General features: G+C 40.6%; 1 protein-coding gene across 1 annotated transcript; it reads left to right on the forward strand.

Moving 5' to 3' along the window:
• The first annotated feature begins 5024 nt into the window (after positions 1-5024).
• On the forward strand, positions 5025-25040 carry gldc (glycine dehydrogenase (decarboxylating)). The gene is made up of 25 exons (XM_069706514.1): positions 5025-5453; positions 5612-5690; positions 9093-9228; positions 9602-9766; positions 9942-10019; positions 10110-10257; positions 11083-11279; positions 11366-11462; positions 11669-11774; positions 12171-12310; positions 13323-13403; positions 13529-13626; positions 14775-14859; positions 14950-14991; positions 15291-15433; positions 16676-16751; positions 19304-19429; positions 20181-20330; positions 21173-21285; positions 21575-21716; positions 22389-22500; positions 22596-22691; positions 22846-23018; positions 23131-23211; positions 24014-25040. Exons 1-25 carry the CDS (start codon positions 5166-5168, stop codon positions 24152-24154), a joined length of 3093 nt encoding a protein of 1030 aa, XP_069562615.1. The 5' UTR covers positions 5025-5165; the 3' UTR covers positions 24155-25040.
• Positions 25041-25167: the final 127 nt, after the last annotated feature.

Here is a 25167-nt window from a genome sequence, read left to right on the forward strand (position 1 = left end):
TCTTTCTGTGCGTTGTACCTGAATATCATGTACATGTATGTGTATTCTGGCTTCATTTTCTGTTTTGTATGTTTTTTGAATTTTGGGTTAATTAAAAAGGAACTGACATGATCAACTCCCGGGTCTGACAATCATTTTTCAAGAAAAAAAAAAAAACATTTCCTGAGTAGCTATTTTTGATTTATTATCATATTGATTAATTCTTAATAAAATCAATTAGGTAGCTGAACCTACTAACAATCAGAATGTTATATTACTCACTTTTTTTTTTAAACATTAGTTGTATAATGTATTGAGAAATGTTAGGTAGACGTTACCTAATTTCTTTTAGTGTATTAGCTGTTAAATATAGGTTTTTTTTTTTTTTTACTCAAAACAAACAGTGAAATCTGCCGAAAGAAACGGAGTGCAAAATTGTTACATCACTTTTATAGGTTTCTTTTTACAGTGTGATCATCATCAGTTGTGTGCCTGGGGAAGCCTCAGTCTATATTTTTGCAGCAACCAAAAGAAGTCTGTTCTATTTTATTCCCCCAAATCAAACCACAGCTCAAGCGGTCCATCGTCACATAAACCAAAGTGTATTTGGGTAAAATTCCTGCCCTACCTTGACCTTTATTTGTCTTACAGTCCTGGTTCAGCTGTATTTCACTTTTTATCCTGAGCTAACAGGATTTACTGCATGTAAGAAATAACAGGGAGTAGTAGAGCAGTGGTTTATTTGTGTTACACTACAGAACAACAATCAGCGTAAACAAAGCAGGAGATAGAAAGGTTGAAGATAAAAAGAGAGTTCAAGCACCAGCACTCTGGTCTGTGACATGTGCACACAATGACCAGCAAACTGAGCAGTAAAATGATGTAACTAATATTAAAAGTATGAATGTAAGTAGTAGTTCACCAATCTTTTAAGAAAACATAACATTTAGAGACAAACTGCTTTTTCACTGCCAGATTTACACAACTAGACAAATCTAAGATAAGTACTCAAATAGTGTCAGAGTCACGATCTTGTTTTGTGCAGTTATTTCTCTTCTTTACAAACACACATCCATTACAAAAGTGCCAACTGTGTCATAATGGTTTCAGTAATGAAGATGATCTTCATTACAATATGTTAAAACTCCAAGTATATTTTTGTAACATATTTTGGAGGGAAATATGTAAATTACAAGGAATGATTTAACATAAAAGAAGTCAAATAGCCGGTAGAGTGAGCCATCTGGATCAAAGACGACTCACTTTCGACTCGACTTGTCTGATGTGCTACATGAATGAACATGTCTTCTCCCCGACAATTCTTAATGGCTGACTCATGGCTGAAGCAACGACCCGCTCAGGGCACTGAAACATCCCTTTCTTTTCGTCACCTTTGCTTAAGTCATTTATGCTCCCGCCCCATTCAATGTCCCTGATAGTGATGTAAATAATGAGGTCATGAAACATGAACTCTGGACAGTTGATCTTATAATAAAACTGGAATGAATAACGAAACAACAGCATGCACACATTACATGTTCATACACTTTATGGATTTTAATTTGACTGATGAGAATTCATTTAAAAAAAAAAAAAAAAAAGAAGAAGACTCCAGGTCCTCAGCCTCATGAGCAGCATGGTGACATAGAGGAAGAGTGAGATGATGGCCCACATCAGTAGGATTCATGTTTTGAGAACCAAAAAGATTTGATAGAAATCAGTCAAATAGCTGCTGAGGTATTTCAGTCAGGACCGAAGTGGTAACTGACCAACAGTCCTTTGACCCGTGCACTTAAAACTGACTTCATTTCAGTTCGGCAGAGAAACTGATTTATGCGCGTGGCTGCCACACAGCTAGCTGCTATGTGATGAGCTAAAACACTGTTAGTATTATTGAGTTTAGACAGCTGTATTACTAAAGTAATTTATACACAACAGATTAATATTGCTACTAATCTGATTAAGTCTTTACTGGTTTATTTGTTTTTAATCCTCTGCTAGTCTGTGCGAGCCAAGCATGGATGATAGTAAAGTGTTTTTATCTAGATTTTTGATGAGACATCAATCAGTACAATTCATGTCAACGGGAGTCCTTTTTGTCAAAGTAAAAGTTCCTGAGTTTTTATTAAATATCAGGAAAAGAAAAATCCAGATTTGACCTGTTCCTCAGGCAAACAACGCTGCTTTTTAAATCAGGAATAGTTGGGTTCCTCTCAAATTTGTTTTCATCCACATTTACAGCCATCACAACATCTGGTACCATGATACTCATCAGTGCTGGAAAGTAACTAAGTACATTTACTTAGGTACAAGTGCTGCATCTAAGTACAATTTAGTGGTACTTGTACTTGACTTGAGTATTTCAACTTGATACTTCTACTCCATCACATCTCCAAGATCTTATACTCTGTATTTCACTACATTTATCTGATAGCTTCAGTTACTTTTCAGATACATTTTTTAAAAACAAAAATACATGATCAGTTGCCAAAATATACATTAATATACACAGATTAGATGCTTCAACAGTACCATGTGTTGATATTAGCTCGACCATGACAACATTCAAATTCTGCTCAAATGCACATCGATGATATTGTTCAATGTTCCAGTCATTAATATATGATAAATACAACACTCGTTTTTCCTAATTAGGTCTTTTACTTTTGGCACTTTAAGTACATTTTGCTGACTTTACTTAAGTTATATTTGAGAACACACTTGTAGTGTGGTATTTCTACTTCTACTTCAGTAAAAGTTCTGAGGACTCCTTCCTCCACTGATGTTTGTGAGATGTGTCTCTACCTTCGACTTGCAAATGTTTTTTTCTTACCAACATACATTTAATTAAAATTTTTTTTGCTGGAAGCTATAACTAGCTCAGAAAAAAAGCAAATACAGTGGGTACGGAAAGTATTCAGACCCCTTTAAATTTTTCACTCTTTGTTTCATTGCAGCCATTTGCTAAACTCAAAAAAGTTCATTTTATTTCTCATTAATGTACACTCAGCACCCCATCTTAACAGAAAAAAACAAATGTAGAAATTTGTGCAAATTTATTAAAAAAGAAAAACTGAAATATCACATGGTCCTAAGTATTCAGACCCTTTGCTGTGACACTCATATTTAACTCACATGCTGTCCATTTCTTGTGATCCTCCTTGAGATGGTTCTACTCCTTCATTGGAGTCCAGCTGTGTTTAATTAAACTGATTGGACTTGATTAGGAAAGGCACACACCTATCTATATAAGACCTTACAGCTCACAGTGCATGTCAGAGCAAATGAGAATCATGAGGTCGAAGGAACTGTCCAAGGAGCTCAGAGACAGAATTGTGGCAAGGCACAGATCTGGCCAAGGTTACAAAATAATTTCTGCAGCACTCAAGGTTCCTAAGAGCACAGTGGCCTCCATAATCCTTAAATGGAAGAAGTTTGGGACGACCAGAACTCTTCCTAGACCTGGCCGTCCAGCCAAACTGAGCAATCGTGGGAGAAGAGCCTTGGTGAGAGAGGTAAAGAAGAACCCAAAGATCACTGTGGCTGAGCTCCAGAGATGCAGTAGGGAGATGGGAGAAAGTTCCACAAAGTCAACTATCACTGCAGCCCTCCACCAGTCGGGGCTTTATGGCAGAGTGGCCCGACGGAAGCCTCTCCTCATTGCAAGACATATGAAAGCCCGCATAGAGTTTGCCAAAAAACACATGAAGGACTCCCAGACTATGAGAAATAAGATTCTCTGGTCTGATGAGACCAAGATTGAACTTTTTGGCGTTAATTCTAAGCGGTATGTGTGGAGAAAACCAGGCACTGCTCATCACCTGCCCAATACAATCCCAACAGTGAAACATGGTGGTGGCAGCATCATGCTATGGGGGTGTTTTTCAGCTGCAGGGACAGGACGACTGGTTGCAATTGAAGGAAAGATGAATGCGGCCAAGTACAGAGATATCCTGGAAGAAAACCTCTTCCAGAGTGCTCTGGACCTCAGACTGGGCCGAAGGTTCACCTTCCAACAAGACAATGACCCGAAGCACACAGCTAAAATAACAAAGGAGTGGCTTCGGAACAACTCTGTGACCATTCTTGACTGGCCCAGCCAGAGCCCTGACCTAAACCCAATTGAGCATCTCTGGAGAGACCTGAAAATGGCTGTCCACCAACGTTCACCATCCAACCTGACGGAACTGGAGAGGATCTGCAAGGAAGAATGGCAGAGGATCCCCAAATCCAGGTGTGAAAAGCTTGTTGCATCATTCCCAAGAAGACTCATGGCTGTACGAGCTCAAAAGGGTGCTTCTACTCAATACTGAGCAAAGGGTCTGAATACTTATGACCATGTGATATTTCAGTTTTTCTTTTTGAATACATTTGCACAAATTTCTACATTTCTATTTTTTTCTGTCAAGATGGGGTGCTGAGTGTACATTAATGAGAAATAAAATGAACTTTTTTGATTTTAGCAAATGGCTGCAATGAAACAAAGAGTGAAAAATTTAAAGGGGTCTGAATACTTTCCGTACCCACTGTACATCTCCATGTGCCACCATAACAGCATTGTATGAGTTTGATAAACCAATACTACAAATACAAGATCACTCTGTACACTTAAATGTCCCTCCATTCAATATTACCACACACCACTGAAGTTTGACTATCAATGTTTTTGAGTAATTTGATCCCAGTTATTAAGCAACACTTTATTGACAGCTGGATAAATGCCACTAAAATCTGTCTCACAATGTTCTGGCCCAGTTCTCAGACACTTTTTAACCCACACAACAACTGAACACATCCTGATGTTGGTGAAAGTCTGTGAGGCCTCAGTTTTCAGGGTGGACTTTAAAGTTGCCAGCTGAAACCTCTCTGGAGTGATACGTCTGTTATATTCCTCCTCTTGGTGAACGGAAGATGGGCACGTGAGAAAGTTTAGCAGCTGTTTTACCGGGGCTCGTCATTGCGTCACGCAGCATCTCCGCTCTGATTGGTGCGATCTTGTGCAACTGTGCAGTAGTATAAAGTCTGCAGTTTGAAGGAGTTGGCAGTGTCTCCTGCACGGACCGTCAGTCTCAGTGGGGGGAAAACTCTCCTGGAGAAGGGAGATAAACAAACAAACAAAAAAACAACAAAAAAACACCAGGCTTCACCCACTTTTCTGCACACTTGTTTTGCAAAGTGATTTAGAGATGCAGAGCTGCGCCAAGTCCTGGGGGATCTTCTTGGCCAAGTCGGTGAATCCCAGCGCACCGTGCCGGCGTCTGAGTGACAAGAGCCGCGTGGTTTGGAAACTTCAGTGCAGGAACCGAAACACCTGCGCGTCCCTAACAACAGCAGCCCGGGGTCTGAGGACGTCTGCAGCCCTCTCCTCCAGACAGATAGAGAGAATTTTACCCAGGCACGATGATTTCGCGGAGAGACACATCGGTCCAGGTGAGAGGGAGAAGAGAGAGATGCTGGATGTTCTGGGACTCGAGGTAAGATTTCAAAATGGGCGCAGAAGCATGCTTTTGTTGTTAATATCTTGCATATAACATGTGCACTAAGCAGTGCAGTGGATACTACTTAATATCCACTGACACGGTTCCAGTGTTGGTAATTCATTAAAATGCTTTTTTTTTTTTTTTTTCCACAGTCGGTCGACCAGTTGATCGAAAACACTGTTCCAGCCTCCATCCGCATGCTACGGAGTTTGAAAATGGATGATCCAGTGTGTAAGTTTATTTAAATCTATATTTTCTTGCTGAAATAATAACCTTTTGGCGTTACATGTGAAGCCTCGTGCTGGAAGGCTGTGCCATCCCCCTCGATGCGATCGTGCCAAACCCGCTTTAAATCGGTAAATAGCATTTAAAATGCGTGTAAAAACGGGCTGTTTGTCGCGCTCATCTTTTCCCCCACATCCAACGGACGCTGAATGAAGCCAAGTGAGTGGCTGAAATGTAGGTTGCACCTCTATTGTGCGCCGTGGAGCGCGCTCCGCTGTTAAGTCTTCCTTTGAACATATTTGGAGTTGTTTTTGCGAAACTCGGCGAGCGGCACCAATCTCCTGTTGGGAAGCCGATGCTCATAGGATGGCAACTGGAGTGTAAAGTTGAGCCCTGAGCTCCGGGGTCCCAAGTCCAGTTCAATCTGGTTACAGCGTTCACATTACATCACAGCCGAGGGGCTTCCTAATAAGGTGACTTCTGTATGTTTTGCATCACATTAGCCCGGATGCCTTTTTTTTTTTTTCCCCCACAGCAGCCAGACACAATCCCTCCGTTTTTTTGTTTTTTTTTACCACTTTTTGTTTTTGGCTTATTTCTGAGAACATATCCACTGGAGACAGAACAATGAGGTGACATTAAGAGCTTTATCCAGTCATTAAAGTAAACAACTTTAACCCTTCTTTAAGATGCATCTCTGTTGATTGTAAAATGAATAAATGATGGCTCGCTATAGAAATAACTCTGCTCCCAAATGCAAATATGTTTTAGGTTGATTCATTTGTTGAGCTCACAATTCTGAATGTGCTCATGTACAACATTTAAAAGAATAGGCATCTCAAAAAGAGCATACCTCTCTTCTGGTATCAATAAAATGTCATGATATTGCAAATAAGCACTCAACACAGTCTCTTCTTAATATAGGTAGGTTTATTCATTTTTAATCATAGCTAACTGAAATCATCTAGATTTTGTAACATGATGCTTCAGCTAACTATTATTTTCAATATCAATCAATCTGTCAAACATTTGATCAATCCATTTTTTTTTTTTTACCAGACTTTAGATGTCCATAACCAATGAAAAATACCTGTCAGAAGGGACCTCAAATAGCTTGTCTGACTAATACCCCAAATTATTAAAATGTATTATGATGTACGATGAAGAAAATCAGAAAAATTCAATAGCAAGGTCCTAAAATATATTTTTGCCTTTTTTTTGGTTTGTTTTGCAATAAACGGGGACAATTAATCCATCATCAAATTAGCTAAATTATTTTTATATTGATGGACTAAAATGTTTTGCCCTCAAATTTAATCATGTCACATTAGAATAACCCTGAAAGACAATAAATCTGACATTGAAATTGCACTCGATCTAAGCTTGGACTTTCCTACACGTGTAACAAAAGGTGTGTTGCAACACATTGTGATTATGTACACTTAATAAATGCTGACACGGGTCTCTTGCAGAGTCTTTAATGGCTCTGCAATCATAAACGTGGGTTGTTTGACAGCAGAAATCATTAATCTAACCCCAGGGAGATACTATAGAAAATCTAATGTTTAGAAAAAAAAAAAGTTGAGATAAGAAGTTGCCAGTGCTCAGGTGTGTCTTTTCTGTATCACCTCGTCCCTCTGATCTGCCCTTGTGTCGGCCCCTCCTCTTACTCTGTCAGGTTTCATAATGCAACAAGCCATGCTGAAGGAACAAACTGGAGGCCATGCTGGTTTTCTGCTTGTTCAGCTTTGAAGGGCTTCAGTTTGCAAAGCCAGTGAGGGATTCTCTTTTCAACAATAGACCTCCTGGATGGTTCTGAATCAGGCTTTTTTGTAGAACTCTGGGACCATGGGAAAGCAGTCCTTCCTACTGAAGCCAACTCGCGTATACACACACACTAACAACTCAACCTGATCTGACTGATTATCTACTAAAGTTAATTTTTGTTCAGAAATTCACCACCTCTACATCCCTCTTCAGAGTAAAATGTCCCTCGTTTGCCTTTTTACGAAGCTGTAAATATCCACTTGTATACTGGCGAAGGTCCCGCTCACCACCAAGGACTAGAGGTGTCTTTCTTTTCTGAAAACGGGAGTAGTCAGGGCTCTCGGCTCAGACGGGCCGTATTGTCCATTCCTTGGAGTTGCTAGGCAGCTAGGAAGGCCAGAGGAATCTCAGAGGCTGGTTGGGCACTGGCAGAGCTCCCTTACAGCACTGGGGAATGAGGCTAAATAACATCAGCAAACAAACTACATGGGTTTTGTCTTTCCTCTGATGGTTAAGAGGGCTTTTTCATATGACGCGTGTATTGTCTGATCTTCAGTTTAACAGGTTTTTTTGTTTTAAACACCATACTCTTATTATTTTTATATTAAAAACATCCTACACATTTTGAGTGTTCTGTTGTAGTTAGGGCTGCAACTAATTATCTTTTAATTTTTTTTTCAATATTGTGTTGATTTTGATTAGTTTGGTAGATAAAACTTTTAAAGAGAGCCGTGCCCATTACAATATCCTATAGAGTATAAGGTTATGTCACATGCCTCGTTTTATTTCAAGCAATGGACCAAACCCCACAACTTTATTTCCTTTTAACGTCAGACCCAAAATAGTGGTGAATTTTTACATTTGAGAAGTCAGAGTTGCTTTTGAATTGACTCAAATAATAAGTCAACTGTCAAAATGAATGATATTAGTTTTTCTTTTAATAAAGTAATTGTTGCAGTTCTAACTGTATTTAGACCTCCTGACCACCTCTGACTGATTGCATGCAGCACTGATTTTTTTTTGATCCTGTTATACAGTCAGTGTCTCACATGAGAGAAGTGGTGCTGCTCATTGAGATATCTTGTTACATTTATAGCAGTTCTATGGACATAAAGTTAAACATCAAGTAGAGTTATTTTGTGTCATGAATGTACAACCCTGTTTCCAAATGAGTTTGGGTGCTGTGTAAAATGTGAATAAAAACAGTGATGGTTTGAAAATCATGTAAACCCATACTTAATTGAAGATTGACCAAAGAAAACGTATCAAATGTTGAATCTGAGAAATGTTATTGTTTTTTTTGTAAAATATATTCTCATTTTGAATTTGATGCCCTGGGCTACATCACTTATTTTTACAACACTGGAAATGTTTTGGAACTAAAGAGACCAGTTACTGGAGTTTTGAAAGTATAATATTGTCCCATTGTTGACTTGAGATAGGATTTCAGCTGGTCAACATCTCTGTCATATTTTTAATTTCACGATGTGCCAAAAACATTTTTAAATTGGTGATGGGACTGGACTGGACAAGTGACAATCAGTTGTTGCTGTGTGTTTTACAATTTACAAGTCCTATTATCTTGCATTTGACACTTATCAATATCAAAAGTTAAATGTCCTCGCTCTAAATATTTTACAGGTGAGAATGAGATTCTGGAGTCTCTACAGAAGATTGCATCAAAGAACAAAGTATGGAGGTCCTACATCGGCATGGGCTACTACAACTGCTTCGTACCGCCACCCATCCAGCGCAATCTCCTGGAGAACGCAGGCTGGTGAGTGGCTTCAGGTGACCTTACCCGATGCTAACACGGATAACTAATGACGTTTGGGTTCATGATTTGAAGCTTAATAACTGTGGTGCAGAGTAACATGCCTTTTTAATTGGACGCCTTGTGATTTGAGTTTAATAAAATACTCGTGAGACGTGTGATTTGCTTCTCGCCTGCTTTCTGCCGAACAAGATTTTCTTTCACCCAAATCCAAATCAGCCATTCCTGCCCACGTTTTCTCCAAACTCCCAGGGTCAGAGGAGACGTACAATGCATTCCACTGTCCCATCTCGTTTCCTTGAATACCATCGAGATTGGGCTATTGTCCCTGTGTTCAAACTCACTCTGTGATTCATTGGGCTGGTTTTGTCCTCAGGGTGACTCAGTACACGCCTTACCAGCCCGAGGTCGCTCAGGGTCGCCTGGAGTCTCTCCTCAACTACCAGACCATGATCTGTGACATCACAGGCCTGCCTGTGGCCAATGCCTCCCTGCTAGATGAGGGAACGGCTGCTGCTGAGGCCATGCAGCTCTGCCACAGGTATTTATCTCATGTTGTGAATAAAGTCACAGGAAGAAACCAAGGAGCAAATACGTGTTGTATGTTTAACCTATGTCCAAGAGTAACCTGTTGTAGATTCAAGATGTAATTTGTATGTTGTGTCACAAGTCTTGGTTACAGTGTTCTCAAATGGTTGATGTTGTTTACATCTTAGACAGAACAAAAGAAGAACCTTCTACATTGACCCACGCTGCCATCCCCAGACCATTGCTGTGGTGCAGACCAGAGCCAAGTATGTGCTTTTATTTTTTTTAGGTCTACTATTATATGGCTCCATTCCCTATACAGAGATCAATAAAATCAAGCTTTGACTGTGTTGCAGCTACATTGGTGTAAAAACGATACTGAAGCTGCCTCATGAGATGGACTTCAGTGGGAAGGATGTGAGCGGTCTGCTCTTCCAGTATCCAGACACTGATGGCAGGGTGGAAGACTTCACCGCCCTCATTGACCGGGCACACAAAGCCGGGGTAAGAGAGCTGTAACCACATGAAACAGCAAGTAAACGAATGTTAAGCATGGTTTGGAGCATGTTCGTGGTCGAAAAGAAGTAACTATTTAAATAATTTGATCTTGAACGGATGCAAATGACGTCTGATCATCTGGATCTATAGCATGTTAGTGCTGAATTTTCTCTGTAGAGTTTATCTGTTTGCACATGCACAAGTTTTGATCTACCGTTTTGTGTTACGAGTATCAAATCTCATTCTCAAGGTGTCCCAGGAAAACCAATGTATGACACTTTTTACAGGAGCTCCACTCAAAGTTTTTTTGCTGATGACACAAGTGTATATGTAGATAGAAGAATTGGCTTTGGGCACATTTAGCTGAGGGGGTTTGCCAGGTTACATGTTATGAATCTAGCTCGTAGGGAGGAGGGAAGCATAATAAAACCAGATGTAATGGTAACCAAAAGTAATTTATTAATAAGGAGCTCAACATTTTAACATGCACAAAAAAAGGTGAATTAAAAGGGGAAACAGAGCAATAGGGGCGCTGCTCCAATCAGAAAACAGGAATGACCAAAAGAGACTGATCACTCTGCTAAGAATTTAAGCCAGAAGTACAGAGAGCAGCAGCTTTTGTTCTCGTATTTCTAGACCCAGCAGCAACCAGCCGTGACGTCAACTCATGGTTTGTGAACTGGTGCCACGAGGCCTCAAATTTCGGATATTGGCCGCATTTTAATAGTCCAGAATAGTTGTCTTTTTTTTTTTTTTATAACCAAACAGAGTTAATGAACAATGATCTAGTTTATTTCAACCGCTCATCCCACTTTGTTTTCCTGTGTCCAGGCCCTGGCTTGCTGTGCCTCTGACCTACTTGCCCTCTGCGTGCTGCGTCCCCCTGGAGAGTTTGGCGTGGACATCGCACTGGGCAGCTCCCAGCGGTTCGGGGTTCCTCTCTGCTATGGCGGTCCACACGCTGCCTTTTTCGCCGTTAAAGACAACTTGGTCCGCATGATGCCTGGCAGAATGGTCGGCGTCACCAGGTGAGAAACGACATTCCCAGATCAAAATTGTATTTCTGAGTAAGTATTATTAAAAGGAAACTCTGAAATGTATTTGAATGTTTTAGGGATGCGGCTGGTAAGGAAGTGTATCGTCTTGCGCTGCAGACCAGAGAGCAGCACATCCGTAGAGACAAGGCAACCAGCAACATTTGCACCGCACAGGTAATAACAGGTTCACATTTTAATTGTGGGGTTAATGAATGTGAGTGTGTTGGAGGAGGAGTTTGATTCAAATCCAAGACTCTCTTAATAACCTTTGCGAGGAAAATCCCCCCACTATTTTCACTAATAAATTGTGTTAAAGTTTCTTTTCTTTTTTTATTAATGCAAGTTAACTTTTTCCCTGTCGACCATATTGTTTCTCTTAGGCTCTGCTGGCCAACATGGCTGCTATGTTCACACTGTATCACGGTCCCCAGGGACTGAAACACATTGCTGAGAGGACACACAATGCTGCTCTGATCCTTGCGGAAGGTAAAATTGCTGATTTTGTGTTTGGTTTGATGCAGCGCCACAAGAGATCATTCCCTGAAAGTAGTCACCTCCACAAGTTTGTGCAATTTTTGCTCAACACAAAGATGAAATGGTCTGTTTTTCCCCCAAAATGTGTCAACATCCAGTATGTCTGAGATCGTACATATGACCTGCTAAGGGATAGAAAGAAATGAGTGAGTGAATGAATTAAAAGACAAGTTGTAAACTGAGATTTACATGTCTTCTTTTGATACAATGTGGGGAATAACTGAATAAAGACTGGGCAGAGATCAATAGATCATAATAGAAAAAGTTGAAAAAACATTGTTAGCAATACATTCTATCTTTTATCCAATTAAACACATGAAACTGTTCCCCCCCCACACTTTTTTCCAGGTCTGAAGAGAGCGGGACACCGGCTGCACAGCGACATGTTCTTCGACACACTAAGGATTAACTGTAGCGTTGCTGCCAAAGACATCTTGGAGAGAGCTGTGCAGAGGCAGATCAACCTGCGAGTCTACTCTGAGGGAGTGGTGAGAATTAACCTAGTTTAGCAAGGTTGAAAAGATCACAGACACTGATGTTGGATTCTAAAACAATTCAGTCAAAAGTTTATCATTTTCAAGCAATGGTTTGCCATTGTTGCAGCACTGCAGGATCATTCTAAAAAGTGACACAACAAAGTCAAACATCACTGAATTACAGGATTATGGAACTTTCAGGATGACCAAATACAGCTGAAAAATGTTACCATCCAACCACAGAAAAGTCCTCAACTGGAGCCCTTCACAGCGCATCACCCTCCCCACCCACTCAAAACAGAGCACAGAAGAAGATCAATACTGGCCAGTGGATAATATAATAACAGGCAACCATTTAAAAACATTTTAAATGAATAAAGAAGTGCTTTTGTCATTTGAGAAGATTGTGTAGTATTTATAATCCACAAAGCCAAAGTAACTAATCTAAGAATAAATCAAAGGGTTGATGTTTTGGTCAGTAGTTGTATTGCAAACCATAGGTTAAATATTATTTCTATGTAAAAGAGGCAAAAATAAACAATATTCTTTGAGGATAAATAATTTTGAGAAACTCTGTCATGTACTAGGCAGGTATAAACTAATTTTGTGTCCAACATCCACAGTGCTTTTGGCCTTGTGCTCTTTGTGACAGTTTTCATACCAAAATGGGAGGGGATGCTTTGAATGTTGTGGTAAACCTTCTTTTGATTTGCAGGGGATTGGTGTTGCTTTCAAAGAAATCCATTGTGTACCAAAGTCCTATTCAGAACTCTCCAGAAGTTATATTAACTGGATCAGATCTATAATCCCACATTACATATGAAATGAAATGAAATGAAATGAAATATGTAGGCAACAGAACGTACTGAAGAAAAACAAGAACCATCGACTCATAGAAAAATCTGAAGCCTCACGTATAATTAAAACTTTAGTGCTTATTTTGTAGTTGTGTTTGTGGGAAACCGACTTGGGTAGGATTCATGACTTTTTAAAATGCCTTTTGTCCCCACTTCTCTTTAAACAGCTGGGTGTCTCTCTGGATGAGACAGTGACTGAGAGGGACTTGGACGACTTGCTCTGGGTGTTTGGCTGTGAATCTTCAGCTGTACGTTGATGCTTATATATATTTATTTTTTATTTTTGAAACAATCGTGGTTACCTTATGATTGCATCGTGAAAACCAGGAGTTTTAAAGTAAAGCATCACTTGGCTCTATTTTGAAATTCACAGGAGCTGATCGCTGAAAAGATGGGCGAGCGGGTGAAGGGGATCATGGGAAGTCCTTTCAAGAGGACAAGCAAGTACCTCACACACCAGGTCTTTAACAGGTTGGTTCTCAGTTTCTTTACAGCTAATAATGATGTTATGACAAACTGGACAGACTTGGTACCATAATTAGTTTGAATTGTTGTACATTTCTCACTTTGACTGGTGTCAACAGTGGTAGAAGGCATATTTAGGTCCTTAAGTAAAAGTAACAATACTACAGTGTAAAGATACTTTGTTACCAGCAAAAGTCCTGCATTCAAAATCCTACTTAAGTAAAAGTATCAGCATCAAAATATATTAAAAGTATCACTTGTGCTGAATTGCTCATTTCAGAGTTACATTTATTATTTAATTAATGTGCACATTAATGTGGCAGCAGGAGCTTGTTTTGATGACTTTATATACTTCTGGCTGGCTTAATGTATAATGATATAGTATAATTTATGAGGTCAATTATATTTTATATTAATAATCTAAATCTGCAGAGTAACTAGAGCCTTAAAATTAATGTAGTAAGGAACAAAATATCAATTTTGCCTCCAAAATAGTGACGTAGAAGCAGAAAATAGCATAACAAGGAAATATTTAAGGACATCAATATTGTACTTAATAAATACTAGAGTAAAAGTATTTGGTTACATTGGGCCACTGGGTATCAACCACCGCTGTACTTCCAAAGCCACTGATGATAAATCTGTTTCACCACCACTACATTGCATAACAGCTGAAAATGTGCTGCTCAGACTTCTCATTACCTGATATGAAGCCCTGCTGCAGTTGCTACTGCTGTTGAATCTCATACAGCCATTTTAAATAACAGTAGTTATATAATTAACATGCAGCCAGTCTGTCTTTATGCCGACTGGTGGATCAGCCTCGTTGATGTCTGCAGTTGTAACTGCTTCTCATTAGTTGCAAAATAAGAGCTGTAAAGACAGCGCAGGCCTCTTGGTTTCTAAAAGTGGAACATATTATCTTTATTAGTGCCATAAAGACCGTCAAGTATCAGATCTTCTAATGTCCAAGTCCTCCATTTTTTTCTTTGACATAATCATTGAGATATACTAAAAAAACAAACAAACAAAAAAACTGCTCAGTCAACCCTTCTACTCGGGGACATGGTAAGACTTGGCTTTAAATCAGTGACTTGAGTATTTGTGTCCCAGTTAAACCTGCTTCTCTCTATCTGGTCAATGTGTCTCTTCAGTTACCACTCTGAGACCAACATCGTGCGATATATGAAGCGTCTGGAGAACAAGGACATCTCCCTGGTGCACAGCATGATCCCACTGGTTCGTCACACCAGATTTACCCACAAGTGAAAGTCATAGCTTGGTATATCTCAGAAGAACATGAAAGTAAAATGTTGCCTCCCTTTGCAGGGCTCCTGCACAATGAAGCTGAACAGTTCATCAGAGTTGATGGTGAGTAAATCAGCAGATCTGATGGAAACAGGAGGTACTTTCTCAGTAAATTCTCATCACAGGGTTCAGTTTAGACTTTACTGAAAGCCTTCAACCATATCTGCTGGCCTTTCTCATCAGAGGATGGAGAAGGTTTAGTTTGCACTTCTAATCTGTTTCCGTGACAACTGAGCAACTCCTCCACACAGTATTTATCGTCGAGCTGCTTTTTCCCAAACAAACCTTAAAGCTTAACATGAAGTGGTTTTAAACGGTTGATTGTTTTTTTTTGTTGTTGTTTTTTTTGTGTCCTCCGTCAGCCCATCACCTGGAGGGAGTTCGCCAACATCCACCCCTTCGTTCCTCTGGACCAGGCAGAGGGCTACCAGAAACTCTTCATGCAGCTGGAGAAGGACCTCTGTGAGGTGACGGGCTACGACAAGATCTCCTTCCAGCCAAACAGGTGAGACCACAGACCTATGTAATTATATTTATATATTTGTGCTGCAGCACACAATCGTATTTAACAGGTCAACAGTGTAGGTCTGCTTCTAAATGCTGCCTTACTTCATAAACACACACACACACACACACACACACACACACACACACACACACACACACACACACACACACACACACACACACACACACACACACACACACACACACACACACACACACACACACACACACACACACACACACACACACACACACACACACACACACACACACACACACACACACACACACACACACACACACACACACACACACACACACACACACACACACACACACACACACACACACACACACCACACACACACACACACACACACACACACACACACACACACACACACACACACACACACACACACACAAATCATTATAAACTCCGTGGTCCAGAGCGACCCAATTTAGGGCCCGTCGGCCAAGTTTGGAACACCACAGCGTTTGACAAGGTCGCGCTTATTCTCAAACAGAAGCAGATGGATGCTTTTATGTTTTTAGGAATAGTTTCTGCAGAATAATACAAGTACAATTGAGCAGATTAAAGAGTGGTTAAGTTTCATCATTTTTTCATTCAGAATGTACAATTTGTGAGACGTATTGCATTGAAATTAAATATAATATCACAGAACATAAACATTTACTATTGGCCATCGGACATTAACTGTCAAAGTAAAGGTTACAATGATTATTCAAAAACATTTTTATTGCAATGTATGATTTGTTTGCGTGATCCTTATTTATCTTTCTATGATCAATAAGTGATCGTGTTCTTATTATTCTGCGTAAACATTTCTACCTGTTCGAGGTTTGGCTGATAGAGAAGTAGAGACTCTTTTGAAGTGTAACTGGTTTCAGATGGACAGTATCCAGCAGGTCGGTGTTGGGAAATGCACGCTTCATATTTCAGATTGGAGCTGATAACGCTCGCACGCCTTCCTGCTGTCAATCACCACTTATCAGCAGCAGCGGGTTCATTAATGGCACACCGGGCGACATTGGCCAAGAGAGTTATCATGCAGCTAGCTTTTCATCCCTTCTCTCGCTCCCCTTTTGGTAATGTCTGTAGACTGCTCTTTGGACACGCACACGCGCGCACACACACACACACACACACACACACACACACACACACAGTGTGTGTGCGCGCGATGCATAACCATGGTGTGTTTGTCTTGTCTTCCAGTGGTGCTCAAGGAGAATACGCCGGCCTGGCTGCCATCAAAGCCTACCTGAACTCAAAGGGAGAGAGCTCAAGAACTGTAAGTGTGCAGCTGCAGAGAGAAAAAGACACTTCATGTTTATTGCAAAAACATTTCAGGCTTTTATGTTTTTCTTTTACTAAACACAACCTAGACTAATTGACTAAGATTATCTGCACTGCAGACCAATAAGACAAAGTATGTTACAGTCAGAGCTACGTGCAGTGTCAACAGTAAATCAAAATATACTTAAAGGAATCGTTTGACATTTATTGGAAAATCTGCTTATGAAGAGTGGTGAGAAGATGACACCTCACATCTTTGTTAAATATGAAACCACAGCCTGCAGAGTTTGACCCTTTTTTTTTTTTGGTATAAATTTTTCTTTTTAGTCTTCCTGCAAATGAAAGTCTTGTTGTTGTTTGTTTTTTGTTCAGATTAATCAAAAAAGAAACAATATGTGAAACAGTGTGCTGTGAAGCTGCTGTTAGGAGAGGGGTTTGTTATAATGCTTTCATACTTGATACTCCCTACTGTGCTCAAGTACCTGTAGGCCCAAGTTGTGTACCGTACCCGGTCCATTTGGAGCAGGTGGACACGGGTCCAGATCGGCGTACGTGGGTGCGGAGCGCATCAAACATGTACGGGTGGTGAGGATATTTTCAAACATAAAAACATGGTTCTCTGCACGGCTCGTCTCTTCCGAAATGTGGCTGCTCTGAACGCTCACGTTCACTCGCTGACGTGACAGATGAGGTTCGAAGACAGGCGAGGGTTAAGTAGTGCTCCATTGTAAAGTTGGTTATAAAAACTGTATCAACTGGATTAGATTGTTACTGTGTTCATGCACTGTGCGATGATATAATTATACTCTGTTACAAAACGGTGTTTTGATATGAGTGGGGGACATTTTACTGGTGCACAGTATAGATTATTCGTACTGTATGTGGAAGCACACATGGACCGAGCCAGTGCAGCCGTCTCTACGCTCAGATCAGCTCTCCGTGCTGCTGCTGAGGATCTGATGCTCAGACATGAAAGTGGTATCTGTTGTTACTTTTTACTTCCTCGTCGTTTTCAGGACACTTTGCTGCTTGAAGGATTTAAAGAACCAATCCATGTGAACCGGAAGCTCCTGAAACTCAACATAAATGAATAATACGACACTTCAGTTGGAGCACGAACCAAACTGAAAATAAAACCGTTAACTTTCAAGATTAAAGTCAATCAATCACTTCATTTAAAATCACCAAGCAACATGGTCCCAAAACACTTTACAATTAAAAAGAATACATGGACCAGGACATACAGCAAGTGGATGAAATAATTAAAGTTTTAAAAGCGATTGATTCGTTACTTTTAGACGTTATGACCAGAGGTCATTTATCACCAGTAGTTTCTTTGATAATCGACCGACCGAGGTCGATAGAGGTTACACTCAGTCGCTCTTTATCAGTGGGGGGGTCCCGACACTCAGGTTTTTTGTTCGCAGGCTACATCTGGTTACTCCACCATCACAGATTAACATGCTTTGAGGCATCCATGTGGGAAATTCTTCCAGTGTCCCGACATGCTGATTGGCCGTAGGACGAGGCGAGATAAGACATCCTGTCAGATTACAGACCGGCTGACTCGAGTATTTTTTTTTTTTTTTTTTTCTTCTTGTACTGTGATTTGGCCTTTGGTTTTTTTTAATAGCTTCCTCATGAGTACATCTTGGGTAGTGGCCTGATCAATGGAAACAGTCAAGGTCCAAACTGACGCCTGTGTGCAAACAGAGGGGCTGAAAGCGCTGTGATCCCACTATAGGCTACCTGCTTTCAAGATCCCATATTTGGAGGGTTTAAGACTTTGTGAACTGGAAGTCAGCAGCGTGACAGGCTCAGCAGTTTTTTTTTGTTTTTTTCCCCCCCAGTCTGTCATAAATCAATGTTGGCCAACCCACAGGTTTAAGTGCCCCAGATTTCATGTGTGACTAAGTTGCAAAATGCTGCAAGTGTCAACCTAATAAGGGATAAAATCAAGTAGAGACCTACTGGTAGGTTACACATTAGTGCCAGAGGTGAGTGTCATCGGATCAATATTCAACTAAGAAGAGCGACAGCATTTCCTCACACTAACTGAACCCTGAAAAGCCCTGCTCTTTCTATAAAGAAAATATATTTAAACATTTATTCTGCAGCATTACATCAGTATTACCTGTGGTGGCTTGGTTTCACTACAGTTAACATAACTGATTTCTGCCTTTTTAAAAACTCCTCCATGTCTTGATTTAGTTTTTTTTTTTTTTTTGGGGTGTGTGTAGAAAGCAGGATTTTTATGTTAAAGTTTGCTGAAGGAGATAAACTCTAATATTCACCTCCTGTAGTTGAAAGCCTGTCTGACAACACTGTCCCTACAAATCCTGTGGCTTTAATCAACACTGGTTCTGTTCTCCTTTTATTGCATAAACTGCAGCCACAGCCTTTTAATCAATATTGAAATATTCAAATCATGATTTGCCGTCAGCCTACATGTGCTACAACCTGCTGATATTCAAGATTATCTATCCAACTAATTAGTGTTCACCTAAAATTGGTCCTGCTCGACTGATATTTTTTTCTGTCTTCCAGGTCTGTCTTATCCCCAAGTCAGCCCACGGCACCAACCCAGCCAGCGCTCAGATGGCGGGCATGAAGGTCCAGGTGGTGGAGGTGGACAAAGACGGCAACATTGACCTGGCACACCTCAAAGCCCTGGTGAGAGCCGAACCATTTGAGTTCCCCTGGTTTTACTCATGAGGGTCAGTTAACCTGTGAAAACGTCTGTGGAAGGAGCTTTGTCAAGCATTCACCACCAGGATTATTTCAGGTTGGACTTGATGCATCACATTTGGGAAAAGGATTTTGGAAGATTAAGGCATTTACAGACACTCATGAGTTTGCAGGATGTTGTATTTTTGGAACTTGACTCCAGTAGTCAGAATATCACATCCTCAGCCTCTCATATAGGCCTATAATTAAAGAAATCAGACTTTTAGTGGGTGTCTTAACTTTAATAGTGCAAAGGTAAATTGCTGGAAAGCCCCCTTTTTTTTTTTTTTTTTTTTTTTTATAAGTAAGGGTTTTCTTTTGTCAATGAAGAGTTACCTACATACTTATTTTACAGGAAAGGATACAATTTTAAATCTACATTTATGCTTTATTTATGACGTCCAGTCTGATGATCACTGTAAACCTAAACAGGCTTTTGATTGCCTGCTTTGTCCACAGTGTCCCTCAACAAAGTGATGAAGTCATAGCTTTTAGGTCTGAATCTGTGCTTTATGGTCTTGAAATCTCTTTCCTGAATTATTTCTGCAGTAATCAGCAGGTTTTTTTTTTTTTTAAACCGGTGTAAATTACTTGCTGATTAAAAATTGAAGGTGTTCAGCTCAGAGGTCACGGGTCAAAGTTTTGTCAGCTTAGATGTCCTCTATACGAACATGTATCCTAAATGAATTTCTTCCAGGTGGACAAACACAAGGCGAGCCTGGCGGCCATGATGATCACCTACCCGTCCACATTCGGTGTGTTCGAGGAGAACATCGGAGAAGTGTGCGATCTCATTCACCAACACGGCGGCCAGGTGTACCTGGATGGTGCCAACATGAACGCGCAGGTGAGAGAAGAGACAGCAGCACAACGAGAGAGCATGAAGTTTGTTGTGGCAAAAAAAAATGCTGCTGTTGGAAGGTAGTTGTGAAAACTGAAGGCTAATAAGATCAGGGTTTTTATTTGTGCATTATGGCACTATAAATAGATAACCTTTGGTCTCTGCAATATGCAGATGACGGCTTGTACGCCAGATCCACCTCCACCATTCCCTGACAGACATAGTCTGACTTTTAAAATGGAGACCTCCTCCTTTTTTATTGGTGGGATAAAGTCACATGACTCCTGAATTTCTAAAGTAGTCCCAGACTATTTTAATTTAATTTGTCCAGTTATTCAAAAGTGTTTTTTTTTTGTGCCATTACCTTTTATGATTATATAATCTTGTATACACATAATTCTTATGCAATGCAGTATTTTTTTTAAATCTGTCATTTATCATTTTCTTAATGCTATTTCATGCTGCAGCTACTTACACTTGAAAATAAAACTAATCAGATGCTGGAAAATCTGAGCCGAGACTAATATTTCAGTTTTTCTGCTTTTCCAGTAACTGATCTTCCTGAAATGGGTCAAAAATAAGAACTGTGGAGATGAATTTATAGATTTGACAGCTACTTTTCTATTCGGTGCAATACCACTGATCACTGCAAGGCTAGTTGTATGCAGCACTCAGTTTCTTCTCCCCTCTTCTTAGTATGCATACTTGTTGACCTGTTAGTCACAAAGCTGAAATACAAAGGCTACAAGCTTATTGTATATACTGTGCATTTTTATATTTAATATTTTTTTGACTGTTATTTTATTTCTTTCCTGTATCTATATTTTCTCCCTCGCTTTGTCTTCAAGGTGGGTTTGTGTCGTCCTGGAGATTACGGCTCCGACGTGTCTCACCTGAATCTGCACAAAACCTTCTGCATCCCTCACGGCGGAGGAGGACCCGGCATGGGGCCCATCGGAGTGTAAGTCACAATATTAAGTATAAAATGCTAAACTTGGCAGACAAGAGGGGAAACTGTTTTGATGCGTGCATTTTAACATTTTACATCAGTGAAATTTACGCTGTGAAAATAATATTGTTGTATATGCACACAATAACGTGCTCACTGAACACTTTTTAAAAAAAATATTTTTTTTTTAAACGTTTACAGACCACTAAAACTTGCCCATAGACTTTACATATGAAATAAACCGGTTTGCCCTCTTAACCTGGTGGTGTGTTCTCACGGCTTTTCATGTGCTCCTCACCAGGAAGGCCCACCTTGCCCCGTTCCTGCCGAGCCACCCGGTGGTTCCCATGCATTCAGTGAACAGCGGCAGGTCGCTGGGCACCATCAGTGCGGCTCCCTGGGGCTCCAGCGCCATCCTGCCCATCTCCTGGGCTTACATTAAGGTCGGCGTCGGTCTCGTTTAAGATGACGATTTGTTCTGGTGCCAAATCAAAAATCTCTCTCTAACTTTGTGGAAAAAGATTAGAAACAAAGTTGATGGCAAGAGAGCGCAATAGGACGATCACTAGAGGACCACACAGAATATTTAGGAAATAATCAGCTACAAATAACTTTGAAATTGAGACCGTAACATTTTTTTTTTTTTTTACACAATTAGTTTATCTCTATTTAACATTCAGACGGCAAAATATAACAAATTGTAGCAAGTTCACATTCAGTCAATGGTTAGTTTCCGGGGGTTTAAACCTCTTCACATGTTGTTGTGAAAGTCACCATGTGAACTTTGCGCCAGCATCACATGAACTAAAGTGTACGTTCTTAATAAACTGCATGAAGGAAGGTCAGGATCTCACTCCCAAGTAGTTAATCAGTGTCATAATGACTCTTTGTAGTGTTTAGCAGGGAGGTGACATGATGTAACGTGGACCGTTTCAATCAGTAATACAGAAATCAGACATTGCTCTCTGCATGAAGCAATTTATATCAGTGGGTCTGAATTCTTACATGAACTGTTTCACTGGGTTTTTTTTTTTTTTAACAGCCCAAATTTTGAACAAAACTCTTCATTTGATCAGTGAAAATTACTGCTGACATCACTCCTGTTTGGTGTTTAGATGATGGGATCCAAGGGACTGGTTCACGCCACCGAAGTGGCCATCCTCAACGCCAACTACATGGCCAAGAGGCTGGAAGGTCACTATAAAATCCTCTTCAGAGGCAGGAAAGGTAAAGCGGTGTTTCCGTCACTGCATGAGGACCTGCAGGGATGTCCGCAGTCGATTTATACAATCCTCTTTGCTCTGGTGTCTCGGTCTGAACAGGTTTTGTCGCCCACGAGTTCATCCTGGATGTGAGGCCATTCAAGAAGACGGCCAATATTGAGGCTGTGGATGTGGCCAAGAGGCTGCAGGATTATGGTAGGCCGAATGATGTACTGTACATTTCTCTGTTACTGTAACAGAAACTCTTTGATACATTACGTTGAAGTGCTTTGCAACCAATAGAACTGGTTTCTGATGTTGTTGGTTTACTTTTTCTTTTTTTTTTTTTCTCCCCCGCTGGTGTCTATAGGTTTCCATGCGCCCACCATGTCATGGCCGGTGACCGGTACTCTTATGATTGAGCCCACAGAGTCTGAGGACAAGGCCGAGATGGACCGGTTCTGCGACGCCCTGCTCGGTATCCGACAGGAGATCGCAGACATCGAGGAGGGAAGGATGGACTCCCGCATCAACCCGCTGAAGGTGCTCTGCTCGCTCCATTTGACTCTTTGAAATGCCTCTTTTCTCTTCATACAGTGACGTGTGTGTGCTATGAGGTCCTCATGTTTGTGTTTGTGTGTTTGTGTGTGTGCAGCTGGCTCCTCACTCTCTGGCATGCATCTCCTCCTCCAACTGGGACAGACCGTACTCCAGGGAGTTTGCTGCCTTCCCCCTGGTGAGTGCCATCATCTCCTGGACTTTACACACTCCCCACTTCACCTCTGTTGAGCCAGAGGTGCTTAAGATCAAGACTTCTTAGTCTCTTTCGCCCTCTAGTGGTGAAAAGTGTGACAACACTAGACCGGTGCATTAATGATGGCGACATTCCAAAGTCGGAGCAGGTCGGGCAGCCGTGCATGTTCACTGTCCGACTTACTGGGACACTTAATACGACTAGGTTATTATTAATATCAATTATTTTATTTTATTGCTGTGATGAGTTAAAATGTCTGTTTTTTACAGTAACAACGTTGGTCTCAGTAATTGTCACACCAATTCAGTTCAGAAGAAAGAAATCAAAAATTAAAAAAAAAAAAAAGAAAATCCACAAATGTTTTGATTTAAAAAGGAAGGAAAAGCAAAGTAATTTCTTAAGATTAGTCAAACTTAAGTTAAACAGAGTAATCATGTTTTCTCAGGCTTTCTGTCGGTGCAGCTGCAGAACCTGACTCCAAAAATGTTTTGCGGTGGCGGCTTAAGTCGGACAAAATTTCTAACCATCATGGATTGTTGCAAGTCCAGCACGCATCAACATGAAGTTAAACTCACTCTAAGTAACTCTGATTGGAGTTTAGGGCCAATCAGACTTTATTTGTACAGCACATACCGTGTAACACAAAGTGCTTAACAATACAAACAGTTTATCTTGTAGATAAGAAATATTTTGTTCGAGAGGTTTTGCATAGTGCAGTAAGACTCATTCAATTATTTTGCACTTCCAAAAATATTTAATTCAATTTATTTATTTAACTTCACAGCCCTTCATAAGACCCGAGACCAAATTCTGGCCGACCATCTCCAGGATCGACGACATCTACGGCGACCAGCACCTGGTGTGCACCTGCCCGCCCATGGAGGTGTACGAGTCCCCGTACGAGGAGAACCGAGCCTCCTCGTAGACGCTCTCGGTGCCAATGTCCCTCCTGCTTCAAAGCACCAACGCCCCACAGACTGCCAACACCCGCGAGCTCCTCGGAAACAAATCAATTATGAGAACTTGGTGAAACCACCCGAGCTGCAGCTTTTCCATTATAAGTGAAATGTGACGCTCATATTTCACATGTCGTTTATCAAAACTCCGTCGCATGATTGGGCATAAAAGTCCATTTGAAAGACAGAGGGTCCAGCTCTGTCTTTTTTTTATTTTTTTTTTTATTTTGAAAGACTTTCCCTGCTTATCATTGCATTTAACATTAGCACTCTTTGAACTGTGATGTACACATTAGTACAATCTCTGCCAGGTTTTGTTTGAGGAAAATCAGCCAGTGACGGGTGTTCAGGTCTGCGGGGAGGTGGACATTGGGACTGAGCTCTGTCTGACTGCACCCTGTCTGCCGGGGTCGTGGGGTTCACCCCAACTCGAACTGTTCAAATGGACCAAAGGTGCGACTTTTTGCAACAACAACAAAAAAAGCGCACCCTTCGACACGGAGGCAGCTCCGTAACGCACCTCTGAAATACTGTACTTTGAGCCGAGTGCAATTGATTTCTTGACCCCCCCCCCCAACTTCTACAAAAACAAAAAGCCCTCGGTGCCTCTATTTCGTTGTGTAAAATAGCTGCCTTGACTTTTCCCGTTTGTTTTCAAATTCCTGACAGGAAATAGTTGTTGTAGTTGTTGTAGGCTTTTTTCTAATATGCCTGTAGTATTTGAAAATGTGTTCATGCGTTTTGTGACATTTGTTGAACAGGTAGATCGTCTTTAATTGGAAATAAAATTTGTTTTTAATCTGAACTTTTGGTCTGTAGAAGAAAATGTTTGTATTAAAAAAAAATTGTCTTTGATTGTGTATGTGGTTTTGTATTAAGATGCACTTCAGGTAGAAAAAGATGTGTTTAGGAAACACTGCCACCTGCAGGATCCATACAGTCTTTACTGCATATTGACGAAACACGTTACAAAGAAACATCC

This window comes from Brachyistius frenatus, unplaced genomic scaffold (assembly GCF_029030835.1).
Source record: "Brachyistius frenatus isolate BFR_SWC_R1_liver_20210118 unplaced genomic scaffold, ASM2903083v1 Contig_63, whole genome shotgun sequence".
NCBI classification, from domain to species: Eukaryota; Metazoa; Chordata; class Actinopteri; family Embiotocidae; genus Brachyistius; species Brachyistius frenatus.

What these genes read in the sequence shown, in the direction of transcription:
- gldc (XM_069706514.1), top strand. Translation starts at nt 5,166, where the DNA reads ATGCAGAGCTGCGCCAAGTCCTGGGGGATCTTCTTGGCCAAGTCGGTG. An exon ending in ACACACCAGGTCTTTAACAG is followed by an intron (nt 13,627 to 14,774) that starts GTTGGTTCTCAG and finishes GTGTCTCTTCAG; the next exon opens with TTACCACTCTGAGACCAACA. An exon ending in CCCGCATCAACCCGCTGAAG is followed by an intron (nt 23,019 to 23,130) that starts GTGCTCTGCTCG and finishes GTGTGTGTGCAG; the next exon opens with CTGGCTCCTCACTCTCTGGC.